The sequence below is a fragment of the Dasypus novemcinctus genome, chromosome 6 (assembly GCF_030445035.2).
Source record: "Dasypus novemcinctus isolate mDasNov1 chromosome 6, mDasNov1.1.hap2, whole genome shotgun sequence".
Taxonomy (NCBI): domain Eukaryota; kingdom Metazoa; phylum Chordata; class Mammalia; order Cingulata; family Dasypodidae; genus Dasypus; species Dasypus novemcinctus.
The window spans coordinates 114,675,811-114,695,859 of record NC_080678.1 but is presented as its reverse complement, the minus strand read 5'-3'; the positions used below and the strand labels follow the sequence as shown (position 1 = coordinate 114,695,859).

The window sequence follows — 20,049 nt, the reverse complement described above, 5'->3', positions numbered from 1 at the left end:
CTGCCCCCCCAAATCTAGAGGGGGATGAGCAGGCACAGAGCTGGGCTCACAGCACAGGCAGGGCTGAGACAGGACATGCACGAGTCTCCACCAGCCCGCCTGGGTCCCTGGACTCTTCAGAGACTCTGATGAAGGGACGTGCTGCCAGGGGGTGCTCGGGACAAGGGAGACAGGGGAAGGGGTGAGGAGAGAACACTGGGGGAGACAGTGCCAGGTGCCAGGCGTCCCCGAGGAACCCGGGTCCTGGGTGAGGGCCAGCCTGACACTGGGGCTTGCTCCTCACTGCCCTGTGGGGCCTCTGGGTCCACTGAGGACATCCGGGGGTCTTACTCGTCTGACGTGAGGTCCATGGACACGTAGGCCTGAGAGTCGAACGTGATGAAGGCGATCCGCATTTTCGGGCTGCGAGGAAGCACCCACTCGTGAGAGGCCGCTCACAGCTGGAAGCCGCACGCCCAGGCAGCCAGGCCGGGTCCCCGCCCAGCCGTCCCCTCCCCACCGCGTCTCACGTCTGGGCCCACTCCCCACCAGGCAGTGCCGACAACTTGAGTGAAGGACTTGGAGGCTTCACGCAAGAGCGGGTGCCAGGATGGCATTCTGCCCACCCCTAGAGCCCAACACCCCAGAAGACGCATGTGCACACCTGTGCACAACTGTGCACACCTGCGCACACCTGCACACACCTGCAGTGACATCAAGACCTGCACTCGCATCTCTGAGGCGTCTCCCTTCTACTGTGATATTCTTGCAGCTCTGTCCCTCCTTCCCCTCCCCCATCTCCCCTCCCCCATCGCCCCTCCTCCAACAATTAGCCCTCTCTGGGGAGCTGGTCCCCACCTCCCTGTCCTGGCCATGGATGGATTTTACTGAGCTCCCTCCCCTTGGCACCACCCCTTGGCCACCATAGGGGGCGTCCACTGGCATCTCTCCATCTGTCCTCTGCTCTTGTTCAGAGCCCTGGGCTCGGGGCTCCCACCCAAGGGACGTGCAGGCCCCTGGAGGCTCCAAGGGATGTGCGCTCTGCCTGGCCGGGGCCGAGCTCCCACAGCCCAAGGGGCCCGCAGCTCGGAGAAGCCATACTTCTTTAATTCATTCGTGATGTCACCAACAAATTTGTATATGCTCCTCCAGCTTTTCCCCACAAACGTCGACCTGAGGACAAGAGGGCATGGGTCAGGGGGACGAGGTGCCCTGTTGGGCAAGCAGAGATTCTACCTGTCCCCCAATTCCAGCAGCCTCTCTAACAGGCGCCTCCCTCCCGGACACAGCCTTGGAGAGCAGCAGCCCTCAGGCACCATGGCACATCTGGTGAGCAGGGCAGGGGCGCCCCCAGCCCATTTGCCCAGGTCAGAGGAGCTTCCTGGACCAGGACCTTCCAGTGCTGAAGCCAAGTCAGCCCCAGGCAGATGGAGGTGTGGACACTGGAGGAGCCGAGAGGGCCAGGATGGGGGCGATGGATTGGCTGGCTGAGCCCATCAGGTGCTGACCAGCAGGGAAAGCCCCAGGCCCTCCCACCCACACTTTCAGGCTCTTTCTCCCTCTGAGTAAATGGAGAAGCTTCTCCAGGTTGTGTTCAGTGCCTGGAAGAAGAGAGGTGGTTGGAGGAGGCTGAGGCTCAGAGCCCCTTTTGGCCAGGTGAGAAGCTGCTCATATCTATGTATCTCCCCTGGGTTCAAGGTCATTGCACATCCACAGATCTGTTGTGTACAGCTTTGTGGAGCTGGGAATGACTCAGGTTATGGAAGGAAGTGGTAGGTGCCTGGGTTCCTTGCAGCCCTGCAGTCTGAGGGCCTGCAGAGGTAAGTCATGGGGGCAAGGCTGGCCCCAGGCCTCCTTATTCCCTGCTGGCTCTCTCCCTGGATCTGTGACCACTCAAGTCCCCCCTATTGCATGCATCAGAGGGACCAACCCACAGGGAGGCCCTTCCTTTCCCTTCCAGCAATTAATGTAACTTTGGGCAGTTTGGAGCTCTGTATCCCATAAAAAAACATGTTCTGAAACTAAATCCATTACTCTGGGTATGAACCCTTGAGGATAAGGACTTTGATGAGGTTGCCTCAGTAGTATGTGGTCCAGAATGGGTCCTAATCCTGTTACTGAAGACCTTATAGGTAAGGTCACAGAGAAAAAGCCAGAAAGGGAGCAGCTGGAAGGTAAAAGTCAACAGAGCCTAGAAGAGAAGGGGGAGACCAGGAGAGGCTGCCATGTGCATTGCATCATGACATAGGGGCTCAGGACCAAAGACCTAAACAGCCTGCCCTGGGAGGCCAGTCTTTGGGAAGAAAGCATCATCTTGGCTTGGACCTCTCTAGCATCAAAACCATGAGCCAATAAATTTTTGTCCTTATTTTTCAATGTTACATTAAAAAATATGAGGTCCCCATTTACCCCCCACCCCCTTACCCCACTCCTCCTACAACAACAACCTCCTCCAACATCATGGGACACTCACTGCACTCGTTGAACACATCTCTGAGCACTGCTGCACCACATGGTCAATGGTCCACATTTAAGTTCATACTCACACCCAGTCCACCCAGTGGGCCATGGGAGGACACACAATGTCCAGTAACTGTCCCTACAGTATCACCCAGGACAGTTCCAAGTCCTGAAAATGCCCCCACATCACATCTCTTCTTCCCACTCCCTACCCCCAGCAGCCACCATGGCCACTTTCTCCACCTCAATGCCACATTTACTTCCATCACTAATCACAATTCCAGAATCGAGCATCGGCAAGTCTGCTCTAATCCATACTCCACTCCTCCATCCTGTGGACCCTGGGATGGTTATGTCCACTCCACCTCTGTATCAAGAGGGGGCTTAGCTTCCACTTGGATGATGGATACAGTTCTCCTGTTTGCAGTTGTAGGCACTCTTGGCTCCCTGGTGTGGTGGTTGACCTTCTTCACCTCCCTGTTAGCTGGCTTTGTGTTTAATCCAACCCACTGTATGGTATTTGCTTTAGCAATGAGGAAACTAAAACAATTCTCAATGTCCTGTTTACAGACATTGATATACACGCAAGAGCAACTTTCTCCTGCCCTCCTTCTTTACTGCCTCCTCTAGGCTGTGTCTAAAACGGTCAGCAGGGCAGTGCTCCAGGGTGTATTCACCAAATGCAATGAATGTGCCTTACTGATAAAAGAGGATGTTGATGTGGGAGGAGCGGGGGTGGGGGGTGGGGAGTGGGGAGTGGGGTATATGGGAACTTGCATTTTTTAACGTAAGAGTTGTGTGATCTATTTATCTTTTTTTAAAAAAATTTTAAATAAGTAAAACTGCCAGCAGACAATGAGGAAACTAAGGACAGATGGTTCTAAAGATATCAGGACTATCATTTATGGGGTATTTATATCCCAGGCACTTTTTATGCATGACTTCCAATTCCAGGACAACCTGATGACCGGTGTTACTATCATTTCACAGATGGGATAACTGAGGGTCAGGCAGGTCAAGTCGTTGGCCACACTTTCTGGGGCTAGCATGGATAAGAACCCATCTCCAATCACAAAGCACCTGCTCTGCCCTTTGCAGGAGGTGCAGGCACTCTGGGTCTTCTCTAGCATTGGACAACTTCTGGACTGCAAAGCTCTAGCTTCTGAAAAGGCACCGACAGTACAGACTTTACCCTTCGCAGCCCACAGGAAAAAGTACAAGGCCCCTCCTTTTCCTAGCTAATGCTAACACTTCTCTCTACTCTTCTCTTCTTGCCCTGGCTGAAAAGGGCCTTCCAAAGAATTACAATTACAAGAATATTTATAGGAAGCAAGAGTCATCAACTCACACACACCATCTAGGAAAGTTCCCAGTTTGAGATGATTTTGAAGGAGGGTCTAGACTACAGAAAGAAAGCAAGGGCTTATGGCCAGTAGAATAAGTCACAGGATACCCAAAGACTGGAGAAGGACACAGTGTGGAATAACAAAAAATTCTGGCACAATGAGCCATGATAGTGTTTTTGTGCCCCCTTTTTAGATGAGAACGGACAAAGATGGTCAGACACTCGAGGAACACCTCAGCTCTTAAAATTTGTGACCAAAATATCAGTACCTACAGCAACAACCAGAAAAATTCAGAAGAACCAGTGAGCGGGATAAAATGTAAAAATTCTGCAATTCATAGTCTCAGAGAATTAAGAGAATATCTATGAAAAATTCGGGAAGCTAGTTATATAAGAGGGAAGCTTCTACATAATCAGAAAGCATGGGAAACTAAAAGATCCCTGAAGTAACAAGATAAAAAATAAACATAACAAATCATTAAAAACTAAACACCATAATAAATAGCTCAGCTACAAACAATATATTGTAATGGCAAAGTAAGCAATAAATATTTAGTCTGAAATTATTTAACTCTGTTAGGAAAATGGAAGAGTTCAAGAGATAATATGTAAACTTTAATAAGAAACTGTACTCAGTACAACCATGTTATCAGAATAATGTGCAACATGCTCACAAAAGAAGAGGTTTTGCAAGTGGCTGCTTCTGGAAGGTAGGACTGGAGGTCAGGAGATGGGAGGTTAATTTTCAGTTTTGATGGGGCCATTCCTGCAGGGTATGAAAATGTTGGTCCATGCAAGGAAACCTGACCTAAAATTCAGAGTTATCTTCACAGTGTCTCCGTAAAGAATGTGTCCCTGGGCACTGGACATGTGTGAGTGGAGGTAGATTAGCAGTGCAGTTCTATCCCCAGGTGGAGATTGAGCCTGATGACCTGTGAGGTCACTAACCACTCTCTGAGCTGTGAATCCTGAAACCAGCAGCAAACAAGACAGGGTGGAAAAAATATGTTTCAGCATCAAGCCTGTACCTTCCTCCTGATCTTCCCACTGCCTGAATATACTGAGGTCAGACCAAAAAAGCCACATGGGGCCATTGGCCTGCAAGGGCATCCAGTGAGCCACTAGGTCTCAAGCATCTTGGGGAGAGGCCCCAACATTTGGCTACTAGGACTGTCCGGAGCAGGCTGATGCTTCTTGGGCAGTGAGATGACAACTCCCAGCAGGAAGTGGTGGATGGCAGGAGTGTCAGAGGAAAGGACAGGAGGCTGCAGGTGGGACCAGGCATCCCATCCAGCCTTTACCCTGGAATGCCCTTTATTCCACACCTGCACATCAGCCACAGGTGCCTCCTTGTGGCCTTGTGAGGGGTCCTGAGAAGGTGAAAACAAGAGAACCTGGATGGCCCTCTGAAAGGGAGAGCACAGATTAACTGCTGCCTTGTCTGTCTCTGTTCATCCTTGTGCATCTGCTGCCTTCCTAAGGTCAGTTCCTGGAAACTGACTTAATCCAGCAGTACACCAGGATCTCAAGGATGCTGAGGAAGGGGGTACAAGTCACAGCCAAGGCTGTAGGGAAGCTGTGTGGCAGCCTATTTCATGGGTTGAAAGAATTTTGTTGGAAGACTCCAGGCTCACTGCCTCGGGCCGTTGGCTAGATCTCTGCTTTGACACTGGCTCAGGCCTGGTGTGAACTGGGGGATCCAGGCTGCAGCCCCCTGAGGCAAGCTGTGTGAAGCCTCAAAGAAAAGATGGACCAACTGCATGTCACAGGCCAAAGGGAGATGAAGGGACACTCGGAGATGCCCAGGAGAGGAGCAGGACAGGCAGGACCTCTCCCCTTTGGAAGAGAATTTAGGACAGGTTCTAGATCTGTCATCAGCCTATCAGAAGCCACTCCTCAACCATCTACTCCAGGTTGCGGTCACCCCTCAGGCTGAAGTGTGGCCTGGCGGGGGAGCGGCCACGGCAGGCCAAGCCGCTGCCCCCATAATAGGGTGGCTGGTCGGACTCACCGCCACCCCTGAAGGGAGCTCGGCATGGGCGCAGAGTGCCCTCGGGTCTCCCCTTCTCGGCCGCCATGCTTCCGCGGCCACCCCTCCTCCCGGATGGCGCCACACGATGCTTGTGGGGCGGCACCCTTCTTCTTCTTTCTCCCTGCACAGGCACAGGGCGGAAAATTCCAGTCTGCCCTTTTCCCCTCCCCCGACAGCAGCAACAGCCAGGCGTGGGTGGAAAAATCCAGTCTGCCCTTTTCCCTTCCCCCGACAGCAGCAACAGCCAGGCGTGGGCGGGAAACTCCAGTCTGCCCTCCACCCCAGCAACAGCAGCCACCAATCCCTAAACCCTGCCCCTTCCCCCAGCAACAGCGACAGCCAATCCCTAACCACCACCCCTCCCCCGTCCAGTACCGCCCACTGACCTTTCGCCGGCAACCAATCAGAACAGGGCGTGGCTTCGACCAATCAGCCTTCCCCAGCCCCTATAAAACTGTTGCCTCTCCCTCAATAAAGTGGACTTGCGTGTTTACCTTGTCTCCGCGGTAGTTCTTCTGCCGTGCGCCCTCCAGTCCTGGGAGCCCCCGACAAGGGCCTGGCCTCCCTTGTCCCCAGTTCGTCGCCTGCTTCTCCTGGCGACCCCTTCATCACCGGCTTCGCCGGGTGACCCCGTCAGCCGAACCGTGCAACCCCTTGTGAGACCGATCTCTCGTCTGCTGCCGGACCGACCCCTCGTCCCAAGCGGGACCAACCCCTCGTCCAGAGCTGGATCGACCCCTCGTCCAGAGCTGGACCGACCCCTCGTCCGCAGCCAGACCCCACCTCTACCGACCGAGCAAGCCGCCGCACCAGGTCCAAGAAAGAATTAACCAGCTGAAATCCTTTGGCCTTCCTTCAGTTAAATCCCCCCCCAAATTTGGCTGCAAACCCCAGAGATGAAGAAGCGACAGGACAGTCCAAATCCAAAGCACTCATGGGGAGGCTGCACAGAGAGCTGGTTAAGAAAGAACCAAGGGATTTTACATCCTGACCTTGAGATCCCCAAGCATGGAGAGGGGCGGGCCTGGCTCACATCCCACAGAGCCTGGCCTGGAACCCAGGTCGGGACACCTGGCATGTGCTCTGAGGCTTGTGTGCTGCCAGAAAAGAGCCACGTCATGGGCAGACAAAGGGTGTGGGTGGGTACTGTGGTGCTACAGAGAGCGGAAGGGGGTGGGGGAAGCCCTGGACGTCCCTTCCCACCTCCCTTGCCTGTGGGGCTATCCCCCCACCAGGGGGCTTCGGCGTGGGCCCTGGAATGGCAGAGGCTATCCCAGCTGCAGGGATCTTGGCCAACAGCTGAGGACAGGCACAGCCAACCCAGCAGAGACCCAGGCGAGGCTTTCCTCACTCAACCTGAGCCTTTCCTTTTCTGCGAAAAGAATCAAGAGTGGGCCTGCCTCGTTCTGGTCGAAACCTGGAAGGATAAAGCTGCAACTGAGAAGGAACATTCCTTCCTTCTTCACAGGGTCGAGGCACCGGGCTCGTTCCTCCAGGTGTTGCCATCCAGCCTGATGGAGGCAGGGCTGGAGACTGAGGAGGAATGGCAGTGTGGGGCCCTGGCTCACAGCCCCCAGAGCAGAAAGTCAGGCAGGGACCCTCAGGAACTGCAGCACGCCATCAGCAAATACTGGAGACTGTGGGAAGAGCATGTCCTTGATTGGGCCTTAGTGTGGGACTTTGAAACCTGTGAGCCAATAAAAGGCTGTTCTAAGCTAACTCATTGTGTGCCTCAACAGTGTCGGCACACCAAGACAGATTTTGGTACTGGGAGTGGGGTGCTGCTTTTAAAATTATCTAAACATATGGAAGTGGCTTTAGAATTGGATAATGGGTGAGGGTTGGAAGAATGTGAAGCACTTGATTAAAAAAAAAAAAGCCTAGATTACTTTGAAGAGACGAGTGGTAGAAATGTGTATATTAAAAGTAAATTGTATACAATTTCTATTTGGTTTGATCCTAAAGTTTTGGTAAGGAATGGTGGCGATGGTTGCACTGCATTGTGAATGTAATTAGCAACACTGATTCATAGCCCTGAATTACATTATGAATGTGGGTAAAGGGGAAATGTCAGGTTGTAAATATGTTACTAGATTAAATTTTTTAAAGAAAACTTAGGACTGTCCAACTCAGGCAGAGAACCAAATTGTAAACTATGGACTACAGTTAATAATACAATTATAAAATGTCCTTTCATGAATTGTAACCAATGTAAAACACTAATGTAAGGTATTAATAATAGGGTGGTATACTTGAATTCTTTTTCTTGCATGATTTTTCTGTAAGCCTACAACTGTTCTAATAAAAAAAGAGAAATTGGCAAACAAATGTTTCTGGTGAGGGTTCAGAAATAACTGAAAGGTGTAGAGAAAGCTTCTTATCAACTTAGAGAATACTTGTATTGCAATGAACATAATGTTTATTGAAATATGGACATCAAAAGTGCTTCTGGTGAGGCCTTAGGAGGAAATGATGAATGTGTTCTTGGAAACTGGAAAAAAGGCAAATCCTTATTATGTAGCAATGAACTTGGTGAAATTGTGTAGCTAAGCTGGATGGAAGACAAAACTTGTAAGTGAGCTCTTGGATGTTTAGCTAGGAAATTTCCAAGGTAAGTGTGGAAAATGCTGCCTGGTATCTCCTTGCTATTTTTAGCAAATTGAGGGAGGGAAAACAAGTCTAAAAGGAACCAGCTATTGATGCTTTGGAAAGTTCTCAGCCAATCAAGACAACATATTCTGATTAGGCACGGAAACAGCTCTATTAGGGCCCTCCCCAAGATTGGAGGAAGGGAGCTCCCAAGAACACGGTCCCTCAGGAGGCTTTGGTTGAACTGAAATTTGCAAAGATGAGGTGTATGACTCATGGATCCAACCAGCCACTTCAGAGGAAGTCAGGCTTGGAAATACATTTATCCAGGAAGGATCTGTGGGAAATCCTTTTGTCTGGTAGCATGGGCACTCTTGAACTGCATGCAAAACTGACAAGAATTTTGAGAATTTTCTGAGTACAGGCACTGCCAGCCTTGGCACAAAGGGTCAGAGATGGGACAAAATCAAGAAAAAATGACTGCAGGGGCAGAGCCATGGGAGCAGAAGTCTGGGCTAACTTCTCGTTTGCACTTCAGTCCTTGCTTCCATCCTTCCTCCTTCATATCCATTCTCTCCACAGATGCCAAAGGCTCTTTTGAAAACACAAGTCTGACCCACCACACTTCTGATGAAGGCCTCCTTTCAGTGACCCCCAAATGCCCTTGAGATGAAGAGCAAACCTTATTCATGGCCCCAGGTCCCTGCCATCTGGCCTGTCCTCTCCTCTTCCTCTTCCTTTCTCCCCTTCCTTCTTTAAGCTCCTAGACCACCTGACATCTGCTTTCTCTGGATCTCTGCACAGGCTTTGCCCTCAGCATGGAGTTCCTTCCCTAGGACTCAGAGGTGCCCCAGTCAAGGAAGTGGGCACACAGTAGGGGCTCACCCACATTTTCCAAGTCCATCCACTGTAAACACCTGGTCCCCAAATCCTGGGTGTCCCTGAATGGGAGTGATAACCAGAGACCCTCCACACAGCTAACAGATTTTTTTAAAAAATTCCCCCCACCCCTTGCAGCTTGTTTGTTGTCTGCTTTCTGTGTCCATTCACTGTGCTTTCTTCTGTGTGTCTGTACATTTATTTATATTTATTGCCCCCCCTTTGTGGCTTGCTTTTTGTCTGCACTCTGTGTCCATTTGCTGCACACTCCTCTATGATTTTACTTGTCTCCCTTTTAGTTGCGTCACCTTGCTGGGTTGGCTCTCCACGGTGTGCAGGCGAGCCTGCCTTCACAAGCCTACCACCATATGGTAGACGGGAGCCCAACTGATTGAGCCACAGCCGTTTCCCTAACAGATTATTTTTGCCTCCAAGACCACATCAGCAGCTCCCAGGGACCCCAGCCATTGGTTTAGGACTGGGTCCTGGAGTTGCACACTCCAGAGTTTCTATTCTGTCTCCAGGTCTTCCTTCTAGAAGTGTCAACAGATCACTTTCAGTCCATGAGCCTCCTCCTCTCATTCTCTACAAAGTAAGGGTAATGCCATTTACCCACAGTGTTGTCAGACACTCAGTCAGGGGCGTTCACTTCCTCCTTACACTTACCCCAGTCCAGGCCACAACTCACCTTCCCCACTCAAACTGTCAAAAATTTCATGGCCTCTGCTTTCAATATGGGTTTGGAATGTGGCCAATTACCGTATTCTCCACCAACCTATATCCTCCCCATCATCTTCTCCAACCCCCACGTGAATGTGCGCCGAGCTCAGGAAAGAGGGCACATTAGTTCCCTGGGGTTAAGAAGTCCACTGTGGTCCTGATAAGACTTCTGCACCCACCTCTGGCCACATGCCACCTTGAGGATATGCAATGTGTATACAAGGGCGATTTCTTTGGCAAGCTCAGCATATACTCCATTTTCATAATCCAGTAGCATCATGGACTGGCAATTGTATAGACTGAGTTTGAGAAAGGGACCGTGTAGAGCATCATCAATCCTAGGGTCTGATCTGGGCCATAGGCAACTTGAGTTGCTCACCCTGTCCCCTGCCCTCCAAGGATACCTAGAGGTACCTGTGCTTCTTCCCCTCTTTTAAGAAGCCAAATGAGAGCTATTAGGAGCAAAATAGTAAAATAGGAAGTATTAAAGAATCTTCCCTCCACCTCAAAAAAAATGAGCTAGAAAAAGAGAGTGTAATTAACTAGGGGGTAACCCCAAAACCAGATCAGACATTCAGAACAATGATGGGAGTTCAGGATGTAAGGAAAGACTGCCAAGAATTCAGTTTTTGTAATGAAGACTAGAAACCATGAGACCTGCAGTGCTGGCAGTGGAGGTGGCACAGCTATGGCAACATGTCATAGATTCTAGGAGTAGCTGGCTGTAGTCACTGTGGGCAGAGGAAACATCAGTTTCTAAAAGTCTGGCTGGAGGTCAAGGTCAGTTTGGGAAATCCTGAGACACCAGCACACATGCTAAGTTCAGTCTGGGCCCACTCAGCAGAAGGGGGTTCTGGTAAAGATCCAAGCATCTTTATATTTGGTCGGTATCTGTGATGGTTAGACTAATGTGTCAACTCAGCCAGGTAATCGTACCCAGTTGTTTGGTCAACCAAGCACTGGGCTAACTGTAGTAAAAGGGCATTTATAGGCTTTAGTCACCACTGATTTTACTGCATAGATAGCTGATTACATCTACATCAGTCAGGGAGATTTCTGTCAGCAAGGAGTGACACTTTATCCAATCAGTTGAATTCCTTAAAAGGGGAAGTGATTCAGCACTCAGAGAGAATTTCCCATCTCGTCTTTGGACAGCCAACATCTCCCAGAAACTCATCAAGGACCTTCATTGGATGTTCATCAGAGCCATGCTTTGCAGCCTGCCTGTGGAACCTGGACGTGTGCAACCCCACGGTGACATAAGAGACTCTTATAAAATCGCATACTATTGACAGATATCTACTATTGATTTTGTTTCTCTAGAGAACCCTGACTAACACAGTTTCATTTCTCTTTTTGTGTGTATTTTCTGGTGGATGGGTCATGAAGGACCTGCAGAGACACAAGCCTGGCAACAATAGCTTCCAGCTTTCCACTGGCATCTACTTAGAGAATTAAGGGGTGGCAGACATTTTTGGAAGGGGTGAGGGTATGTTTTTTTTCCTTATTATTCTACCCCCTCACTTTTTTGTCTTTTATTTGATCTGGAAGACTGAGGAAGGCAATAGCTAGCCTGCAGAGTGACCACAATACTCGAAACTCAAAATGTCCAATTCTCAACCAAAAATTACAAAAATGCAAGGAGAGAGGAAAGTATGACTCATTTGCAGGAAAAATGAATTCAAAAGAATCTTTTAACAGAGGAATCCCAGTCACTTGGATTACTAATCAAAGATCATAGATCAATTCTCTTAACAGGACAAATGAACTAAAGGAAACCAGGAAAACAATATATTAACAAAATTATTATTTCAATCATGAGACAGGAATTATAAAGAGGAATCAAATAGAAATTCTGGAACTAAAATTATTCTAACATGAGGAAAATTCAATAGCATGGACAGACTGAAACAAGAAGAAAGGATCAGCAAACCAGAAGATAAGACCATTGAAATTATGCAAGTTGAGAAGCAGAAAGAAAAAAGAATGAAAAAGTGAAGAGAGTATAAGGAAATGGTAGGACAATATCAAGTGTACCAATTCATATGTCATAGGAATCCCAGAGGTAGAAGAGAAAAAGTGGAAGAAAGAATTCTAAAAGAGATAATTGCCAAAAATGTCACAAATATGATGAAAGATAGAAATAAACTAATCCAATAAGCTCAATCAACTTCATGATAGATAAATTCAAAGAGATCTACATTAAGACACATTTTAGTGGAAATGGCAAAGCCCAGAGATAAAAAGAGAATCTTGAAAACAGCAGGAACGAAGTGATACATCTTGTAAAAGGGATGCTTAGGAAGATTAACATTTGGTTGTTAATTCAAATATATGGAAGACAGAAGGCAATGGCGTGAAAGATTTGAAGAGTTGAAAGAAAAAAATGATTGTCAAAGGAAAATAATATATCTACAAAAGTTCTCCTCAAATATGAGGGAGAAACTGTGATATTTCCAAATAAACACAAACTGAGGAAGTTCATTACAAATAGACATGCCTTATAAAAATGTTAAAGGAACTCCTTCATATTGAAAGGAAAGAACACTAGACATCAACTCCAAGCTGTTTGAAAAATAAACACCTGTGGTTTAGGTACATATATGGCTAAATGTAAATGTCAATATTACTGCATGTGTCATTTGTAAAACCATCTTTTATTTATTATATGGCTTAAAGTTCAAATGCATAAAGTCAACCATAATGATACATTATAGAGCACACATGTAAGAAGAACCTTTCAATAAATGTAACATAGGGAAGGAGAGAAATAGGAAAAGGTTATGTGTAAACTATTGAAAATAAACTATAATAGATCTATTATGTCAAATGTGATCCATATGTTAATCACAAAAATGTCCAAATTAGCTACACAAATGGAAATGAGAAGTGATTCAAAATGGGTCATGATAAAGGATCACCTTAGCAAAAAAAGGTAGATAATAATGGAGCAAAAGAGGGGTAAAAATGGATGAGACATACAAAAAGCAAGTAGCAAAATGCTAGAAGTCTTGCCTTTTAAATAAATACCTTAGTGTAAATGAATTAAACACTCAAATATAAAGGTAGAGATTGGCAGAAAGAATAAAGAAGCATGATCCAACTATATGCACTTAAAAGAGACTCATTTTCATTCCAAAGACACAAATAGGTTGAAAGTGAAAAAATGAAAAAGAATGCCCCAAGCAAATTATAACCAAAAGAGAGCTAAGATGGATATCTGATATCTTTCATATCTGAAAAAATATATGGTAAGCAAACACTCTTACAAGAAACAAAGATGGTTATTATATATTGCTAAAAGAGTCAACTAAAATAGAAGATATAACAATTATAAAACATATATGCATGTAACAACAGGGCCCCAAATACATGAAGAAAAAGGAGAAAAAGCTGAAAGGAGAAATAGACAGTTCTATAATAATAGTTTCAACACACCATTTACCATAGTAGATAAAACATTGAGACAGAAAATCAGCATAGAAATAGAAAATTGAAATAGCACCATAAACCACCTAGAACTAAGAGACATATATAGGGCAATTTACCCAACGACACAGAACACATACATCCTTCAAGTGCACATGGATCATTCCATAGAAAGACCATTTGTTAGGGCATAATACTTGTAAATTTTAAAAAATGAAAATCATACAAAGTAACTTCTTGGAGCACAATGGAAGGAAGCTAGAAATCAATAACAGAAGGATCACTGGAAAAATTATAAATATGTGGAAATTAAACTACAAACTCTTCAAAACCAGTGGGTTGAAGAAGAAATCACAGAGGAAATTAAGAAGAGATCTGATGTGGGGGCATTTTCAGGACTTGGAGTTGTCCTGGGTGGAACTGCAGGGACAGATGCTGGACATTGCATGTCCTGCCATGGCCCACGGGGTGGAGTGGGGGAGAGTGTAAACTACAGTGTAAACCATTATCCATGTGGTGCAGCAGTGCTGCAAAATGTATTCACCAAATGCAATGAATGTGCCACGATGATGAAAGAAGTTGTTGATGTGGGAGGAGTGGGGTGAGGGGAGTAGGGGATATATGGAGACCTCATATTCCTTTAATGTAACATTTTTTTTAATTAAAAAGGAAGAAAAAAAGAGAAAATACTTAGAAAGATTTTTTTAAAGCCAACATACCAAAATTCATGGGATAGAATGAATGCAGTGCTGAAAAGGAAATTTATAGCAATGAATTCCTATATGAAAAAGAAGAGAAAAATCTCAAATCAATAACTTGACTTCACATCCTGATGAACCAGTGAGAGCAAAATAAATTCAGTGTTACCAGAAGGAAGGAAATAATTTCTATATTAGACCACAGATTAATGAAATGGAGAATGGAAAACCATTTGAGACAATCAATGGAAATAAACTTGGGTTTATGATAATTGGACAAAAAGGACTGTATTTTACCTACAGTGTCAAAGAAAAAATATACAAATAACTAAAATCAAAATAAAATAGTGATGTCATTACTGACTTTATAGAAATAAAAAGAATTATAAAAGAGTACTCTAAACAATTTTATACCAACAAATTAGAGGGCCAAGGTCAATTAGAAAAAGTCTTAAAAATACATCAACTACCTAAACTGACTCAAGAAGAAAGAGAAAATCTGTACAAATCTATAACAAATAAAGACACTGAATAAACAGAACCATTCACCAAAGGTCCAGGAATAGATGGTTTCAATAGTTAATTCTACCAATACTTCAAGTACAAAATAACACCAATCCTTCTCTGATCCTTCCAAAGCATTCAAAAAGAAGGAACACTTTATAATTCATTCTATAAGGCCAGCATTACCTGGATACCAAAGGCTAATAAGGAAAGAAAATTACAGAGCAAGTTCCCTTGTGAATACTGATGCCAAAAACTTGAACAAAATGCTAGCAAACTGAATCCAACAGCATGTGACAAAAGATTGTACCCATGACCAAGTGGTATATATCCCAAAATTCAAGACTGGTTCAATATATGAAAATCAATCCATGAATAGAATGAAGGAAACAAAAACACATGATCATCTAAATGGATGCAGAAAACACACTTGGAAAAAAACCAGCACCCTTTCTTGATAAAAACACTTAGAATTCTAGGATTAGAAGGGAACTTTTTCTTTATGATAAAGGTCAATTACTAGAAAATGACCTTAAATAAAAGGGTCAACTCGGACCAGCAGAATATCTCAGTCTACATATAATACCAGGAGTTAAAAATGCTTTTTGACCTGAATAAAAGGGAGAAATGGAAAGGACAAATGAGTTCATATGGCTATGAGTCTCCAAAAAGAGCCAGGAGGTTATCAGAGGGGTTGCCCTTACGCACACCTCAGCAGAGCCCCAGAGACAGATAAAGTAGATACAATCCCAGGTACTGGTTCTTCTGAGGGCTACAGACACCCACAGGTTCTATGGTCATGGCAGATGGAGTTCAGTGCCATGTCAGTTGGCCCTACTTTGGAGTTTGTGTTTCCGTGTGATGGAGCTGGACTCAGATGTGATCTTTGTCCACAAGTCTCTCCTGTTACTTTTACCAGAACTGTAGTTGGTGCTGGGGTTTAATGTATACCCAGGGGAATTGAATCTCTGGACTGACCATGTGATAGCCAGGCCGTGAGCCTCAACAGACTTGCAAATCCTACACTCTGGTTTATGGGACTTACCCCACTCAGCCAACAAGGTGAAGAAGGTCAACCACCACACCAGGGAGCCAAGAGTGCCTACAACTGAAAGCAGGAGAATTGCATCCAGCATGCCTGTGGAATCTAAGCCCCCTCTTGATATAGATGTGGAGTGGAAACAACCATTCTAAGGTCCACAGGATGGAGGGATAGAGTATGGATTAGAGTGGAATTACTGATATTCTATTCATGAACTATTGTGATGAGTAATAGAAGAAAATGTGGCATTGGTGTGGAGAAAGTGGCCATGGTGGCTGCTGGGGGTAGGGAGGGGGAGGAAGAGATGTGATGTGGGGTGTTTTCGGTACTTGGAGTTGTCCTGGGTGGTGCTGCAAGGACAGTTACCGGACATTGTTTGTCCTCCCATGGCCCACTGGGTGGACTGTGGTAGAGTGTGGGCTATGGTGTGGATCATTGACCATGAGGTGCAGTGGTGTTCAGAGATGTATTCACCAAGTGCAATGAATGTCTCATGATGATGGAGGAGGTTGTTGTTATGGGGGAGGAGTGGGGTGAGGGGGTGGGGGTTATATGGGGCCTCATATTTTTTGAATGTAACAAAAAAAATAAAGACAAAAAAGAAAAAAGAAAAACTCGCATCTAACATCTTGCTCAATGATGAAAACTGAAATCTTTCCCCTTAAAATCAGAAACAAGATAAGGATGCCCATTTTAATCATGCTATTCAATATTCAATATTGTACTAGAAGTCCTAGCCAGAACAATTAAGAAGGAAGAAGAAATAAACTGTATCCAAATTGGAATCAAGAAATTGAACTATCTATTTTGCAAATGATGTTGTCTTTTAAATAGAAAAGCCAAGGGAATCCATAAGAAAACTACTAGAATTAACAAATTCAGCAAAGCAACTGGGTACAAGTTTAACACATTAAAGATCAATTATGTTTCTATATACTAACAATGCACAATCTAAACACAAAAATAGGAAAACAATTCCAGTTATGACAGCATATAAATGAATAATATATCTAGGAATAAATTTAAGCAAGGATGTAAAATCTTTTATAGTGAAAATTTCAAAAGAGAATTGAAAGATATTAAAGAAGGCATAAATGTGTGGCATGACAAATCCCATATCCATGGATTGAAAGAGTTAATATTGCCAAAATGTCAATTCTGCCCAATAGAATCTGTAGATCCAACACAATCACTGTCAAATTACAGCAGCCATTTTTGCAGAAATGGAAAAGCTGATCCTCAAATTCACATAGAACTGCAAGGAACCTCAGATAACAAAACAATTTTGAAAGAGAAGAATTAGGTTGAAAGCATACCGTTTTCCAATTTCAAAATACACTACAAAGTTACAGTAATCAAAACAGTGTGGAACTGGCCTAAAGATAATGCATCGTTGGACCATTGGAATAGAATTGAAAGTACAGAAATAAGCCCAAACATATATGGACAATTGATTTTGTACAAAATTGTCAGTAACACACATATGTGAAAGATTAGATTCTAACAAATGACATCATTAAAACCTGGATATCCCCTTGCAAAGGAATGAGGCTCGACTCCTACCTCATATCATATACAAAAATTGACTCAAATTGGATGAAGGTCCTAATTATAATGGCTAAAAATGCAAAGCTCTTTGAAGAAAACAATCTTTATGATATACTATTTGGCTATGGAGTCATAGATATGATGCCAAAGTATGAACAACAAAAGAAACAATATGTAAGTTCCATTTCATAACAATTAAAACTAATTCATTAAGGCAGTATTAAGAAAACTGAAAATATTTTATAAAATGGGAGAATAGTGGCAGATCATAGACTAATAAGGGTTTAATGTCTAAAATATACAGAAATTTTTGCAATGCAACAACAGAAGCATAAAAAACTCAAACAAAAGGCAAAAGCTTGAACATACCAAAGAAGATGCACAAATGAAAAATAAGCATATGAAAAGAGCCCCTACATCATTAGCCAGTAAGGAAATATAAATGCAAACTAGGTTTATGTGGCCTTGACCAACCCACTTAGCCCCTCCAAGCCTTAGTCGCCTCATCCTAAAAGAGGGGAATCGAACACACTCCCTCAGTTGTCAGGGACTAAAGTGTCTAGTTCGTTGCTTATCATGTAGTAAGTGCTCAGTTAATGTGATTTCACACACCCCTGGTGCCAGAGCTCCTCCTCCAACCCTGGCTGGGCTGTGCCCCCACTGGGCCAAACAGCAGAGCCTGGGAGAGCAGTAGGATGGCTGCCCAGCAGCGGGGGGCCCTCTGGCCTCACTGCCCTTTCCAAAAAGACTAAACTAGAGAGGCTGTCATCCCCTCCAGATCCAGCCGTCCTCCAACCCTGATCCACTCTCCAAGGGGATGTCAACCAGGCGAGACTGTCCAGGGTGTGTCAGAAGTCCCCCCACTGGGCAGAGGAAAGGATTCTCTTCCAAGATCTGCTGGCATCACTTGACCCTGGGTCCCTCACTCACCCCTAGGGCCTCACCCCTCCCACCCAGACTTGGATGGACACCCCCCTTTGCTCCTGTCCATTCCAGGGCTGTTTGGAGGATGAAAGAAGACAACCACGGTGAAACCATAAAGTGCTCCAGCAGAATTACCATTGGTTGCACTTCCATTACTCTTCAATGAATGCAAAGTTCACTGCCAACCCAACAGGAGGAGCTGAAGGTAGAAGCAAGACAATCTCTCCAAGGCTGACCCTGCACCTCCCTTTCCTTCTTTGGAAGGACAACCTCACAGGGGCCAGGAGGCACCTGAGCCACTGCCCAGGGGCCAAGGCCACAAGCAGACCCGCCAGCTGCTCCTGAAAGTGACTGTGAAGAAGGAAGCAAAGCCACCAGAAGAAGCAAAGCAAAGGATTTTCCAAGCACCAGCGACACTTAAAATACCCAAAGAAAGCCACGAACCTGCTTCTTTGGGACCCTGTAGAGCCAGAAGTCTTATAGACTAAAGATCAGCCCACTTGAAGGCCACTTAAAAGAAGGGACAGAAGCTTCAGAAACATTGTGGTGGCTTATGTTCCCTTCCTTATAAAGAACTAAAAGAAAACAGAGTTAGACAGCCAAGAGATTTCAAATGGAGTCAGGAGGCCACGCGGGAGGTGACTCTTAGGCAGGTCTCAGGTGTCACAAACCACTCGAGTCTGCAAAGCCTCAGGCACAGGCTCCTCAAAACCTCAGGGGCATCCCCACACCAAAAAGCAAAGCGCAATGAAAGGACTCAGCTAACTCCTAACATAAACCCGAACATCCTCCAACCAGCGTCAACTTTTGTGCTCGTCTTTTTCTTTGAAATCTCTTGCTTGGAAATGCCACAACACAACACTACTTGGGGTGCTCCCTGAATCTCTGCTCCCCGAATCGCCATTGAGGCCAAATGAACGTCTTGGTTGCCTTGCATCTTAGTCTATTTCTCAGTAGAAACCTCCAACGGAAAAGCATCTGGACACAAAAGCCTGGAGCATCCTTCTGCCTCGGGAAACGAGGCGTTCCCAGAGCCACCTCTCTTGCGCCTGACCCCTGGACCTCCCGCAGCGCCCACAAGACAGGGGCTCCCCAGGCCCTGGACCCAGGCAGAACCTCCCTGTGGAGCCTGGACCTGCTCCAACAACCCTCCCCGCCCCCCACCCCCACCCCCAGTGCACCAGGCGCCCCCAGCAACTTACTTGTCCAGGACGAAATAGAGATCCAAGGAGGGCTGGCAGGTTCCCAAATCCCCTGAATTCTGGAGCCACGCGCCCCTCCCGCTCCGAACGTGATGGGGTCTGCCCCCCACGCTCAACACCTGCAGCTGCAGGAGCAGCAGCAGCAGCCATAAGGGCGCTGGCCCGGGCGCCCGGGGAGCGCGGCTCCCCATCTTTCTGGTCTCTCTGGAAGCCTGGAGTCAGGCCCAGCAAGTCCACCAAAGTCTCTTCCAAGCGCTACCTCCGCCTCTGCGCGTGCTCAGCGGCCGCCGGCCCGCGCCTCTAGCCTAGACACGCACGACCTCGCCACGCACCCACGGAGCGCGCCAAGCAAGACAGCGACTGGCTCTGGGCACCAGCCGCAACTGCCTGCTCGCCCCCTTCCGCCGCCCCGGGGCCAGGTTATTACGACGGCCATGAGGCTGACGTGGCCACTTTGTGACCTGCAGCACTGCGGGGCTGCTCACAACAGCAAGGGGGAGTCACAGGATCTGTGCGGGGTGGGAGGGGCTAAACGAGGCGCCCCTTTCCCCCAGACCCTCACAGGGGGCCTCTAGGACCCTCAAAATCGCTGCGTTTTTCCTTAATAGCATGTTACCAGAAGGGTCTGGGTGCTGGCGGATGAGGACCCGGCACTCCCTCGCCCCCCACCTGCTCTCCCCACCCCGGTCTGGGAGCAG

The 20,049-nt window shown here is 46.4% G+C and overlaps 1 protein-coding gene across 1 annotated transcript; it reads right to left on the bottom strand.

The window, feature by feature from the left end:
- Nucleotides 1-326: 326 nt before the first annotated feature.
- LOC139439092 (anthrax toxin receptor 2-like) lies at nucleotides 327-19,633 on the bottom strand. Its single transcript, XM_071215577.1, has 3 exons — nucleotides 19,352-19,633; nucleotides 1,081-1,152; nucleotides 327-402 (listed from the first exon to the last, which is right to left on the bottom strand). Exons 1-3 carry the CDS (start codon nucleotides 19,540-19,542, stop codon nucleotides 327-329), a joined length of 339 nt encoding a protein of 112 aa, XP_071071678.1. The 5' UTR covers nucleotides 19,543-19,633.
- Nucleotides 19,634-20,049: the final 416 nt, after the last annotated feature.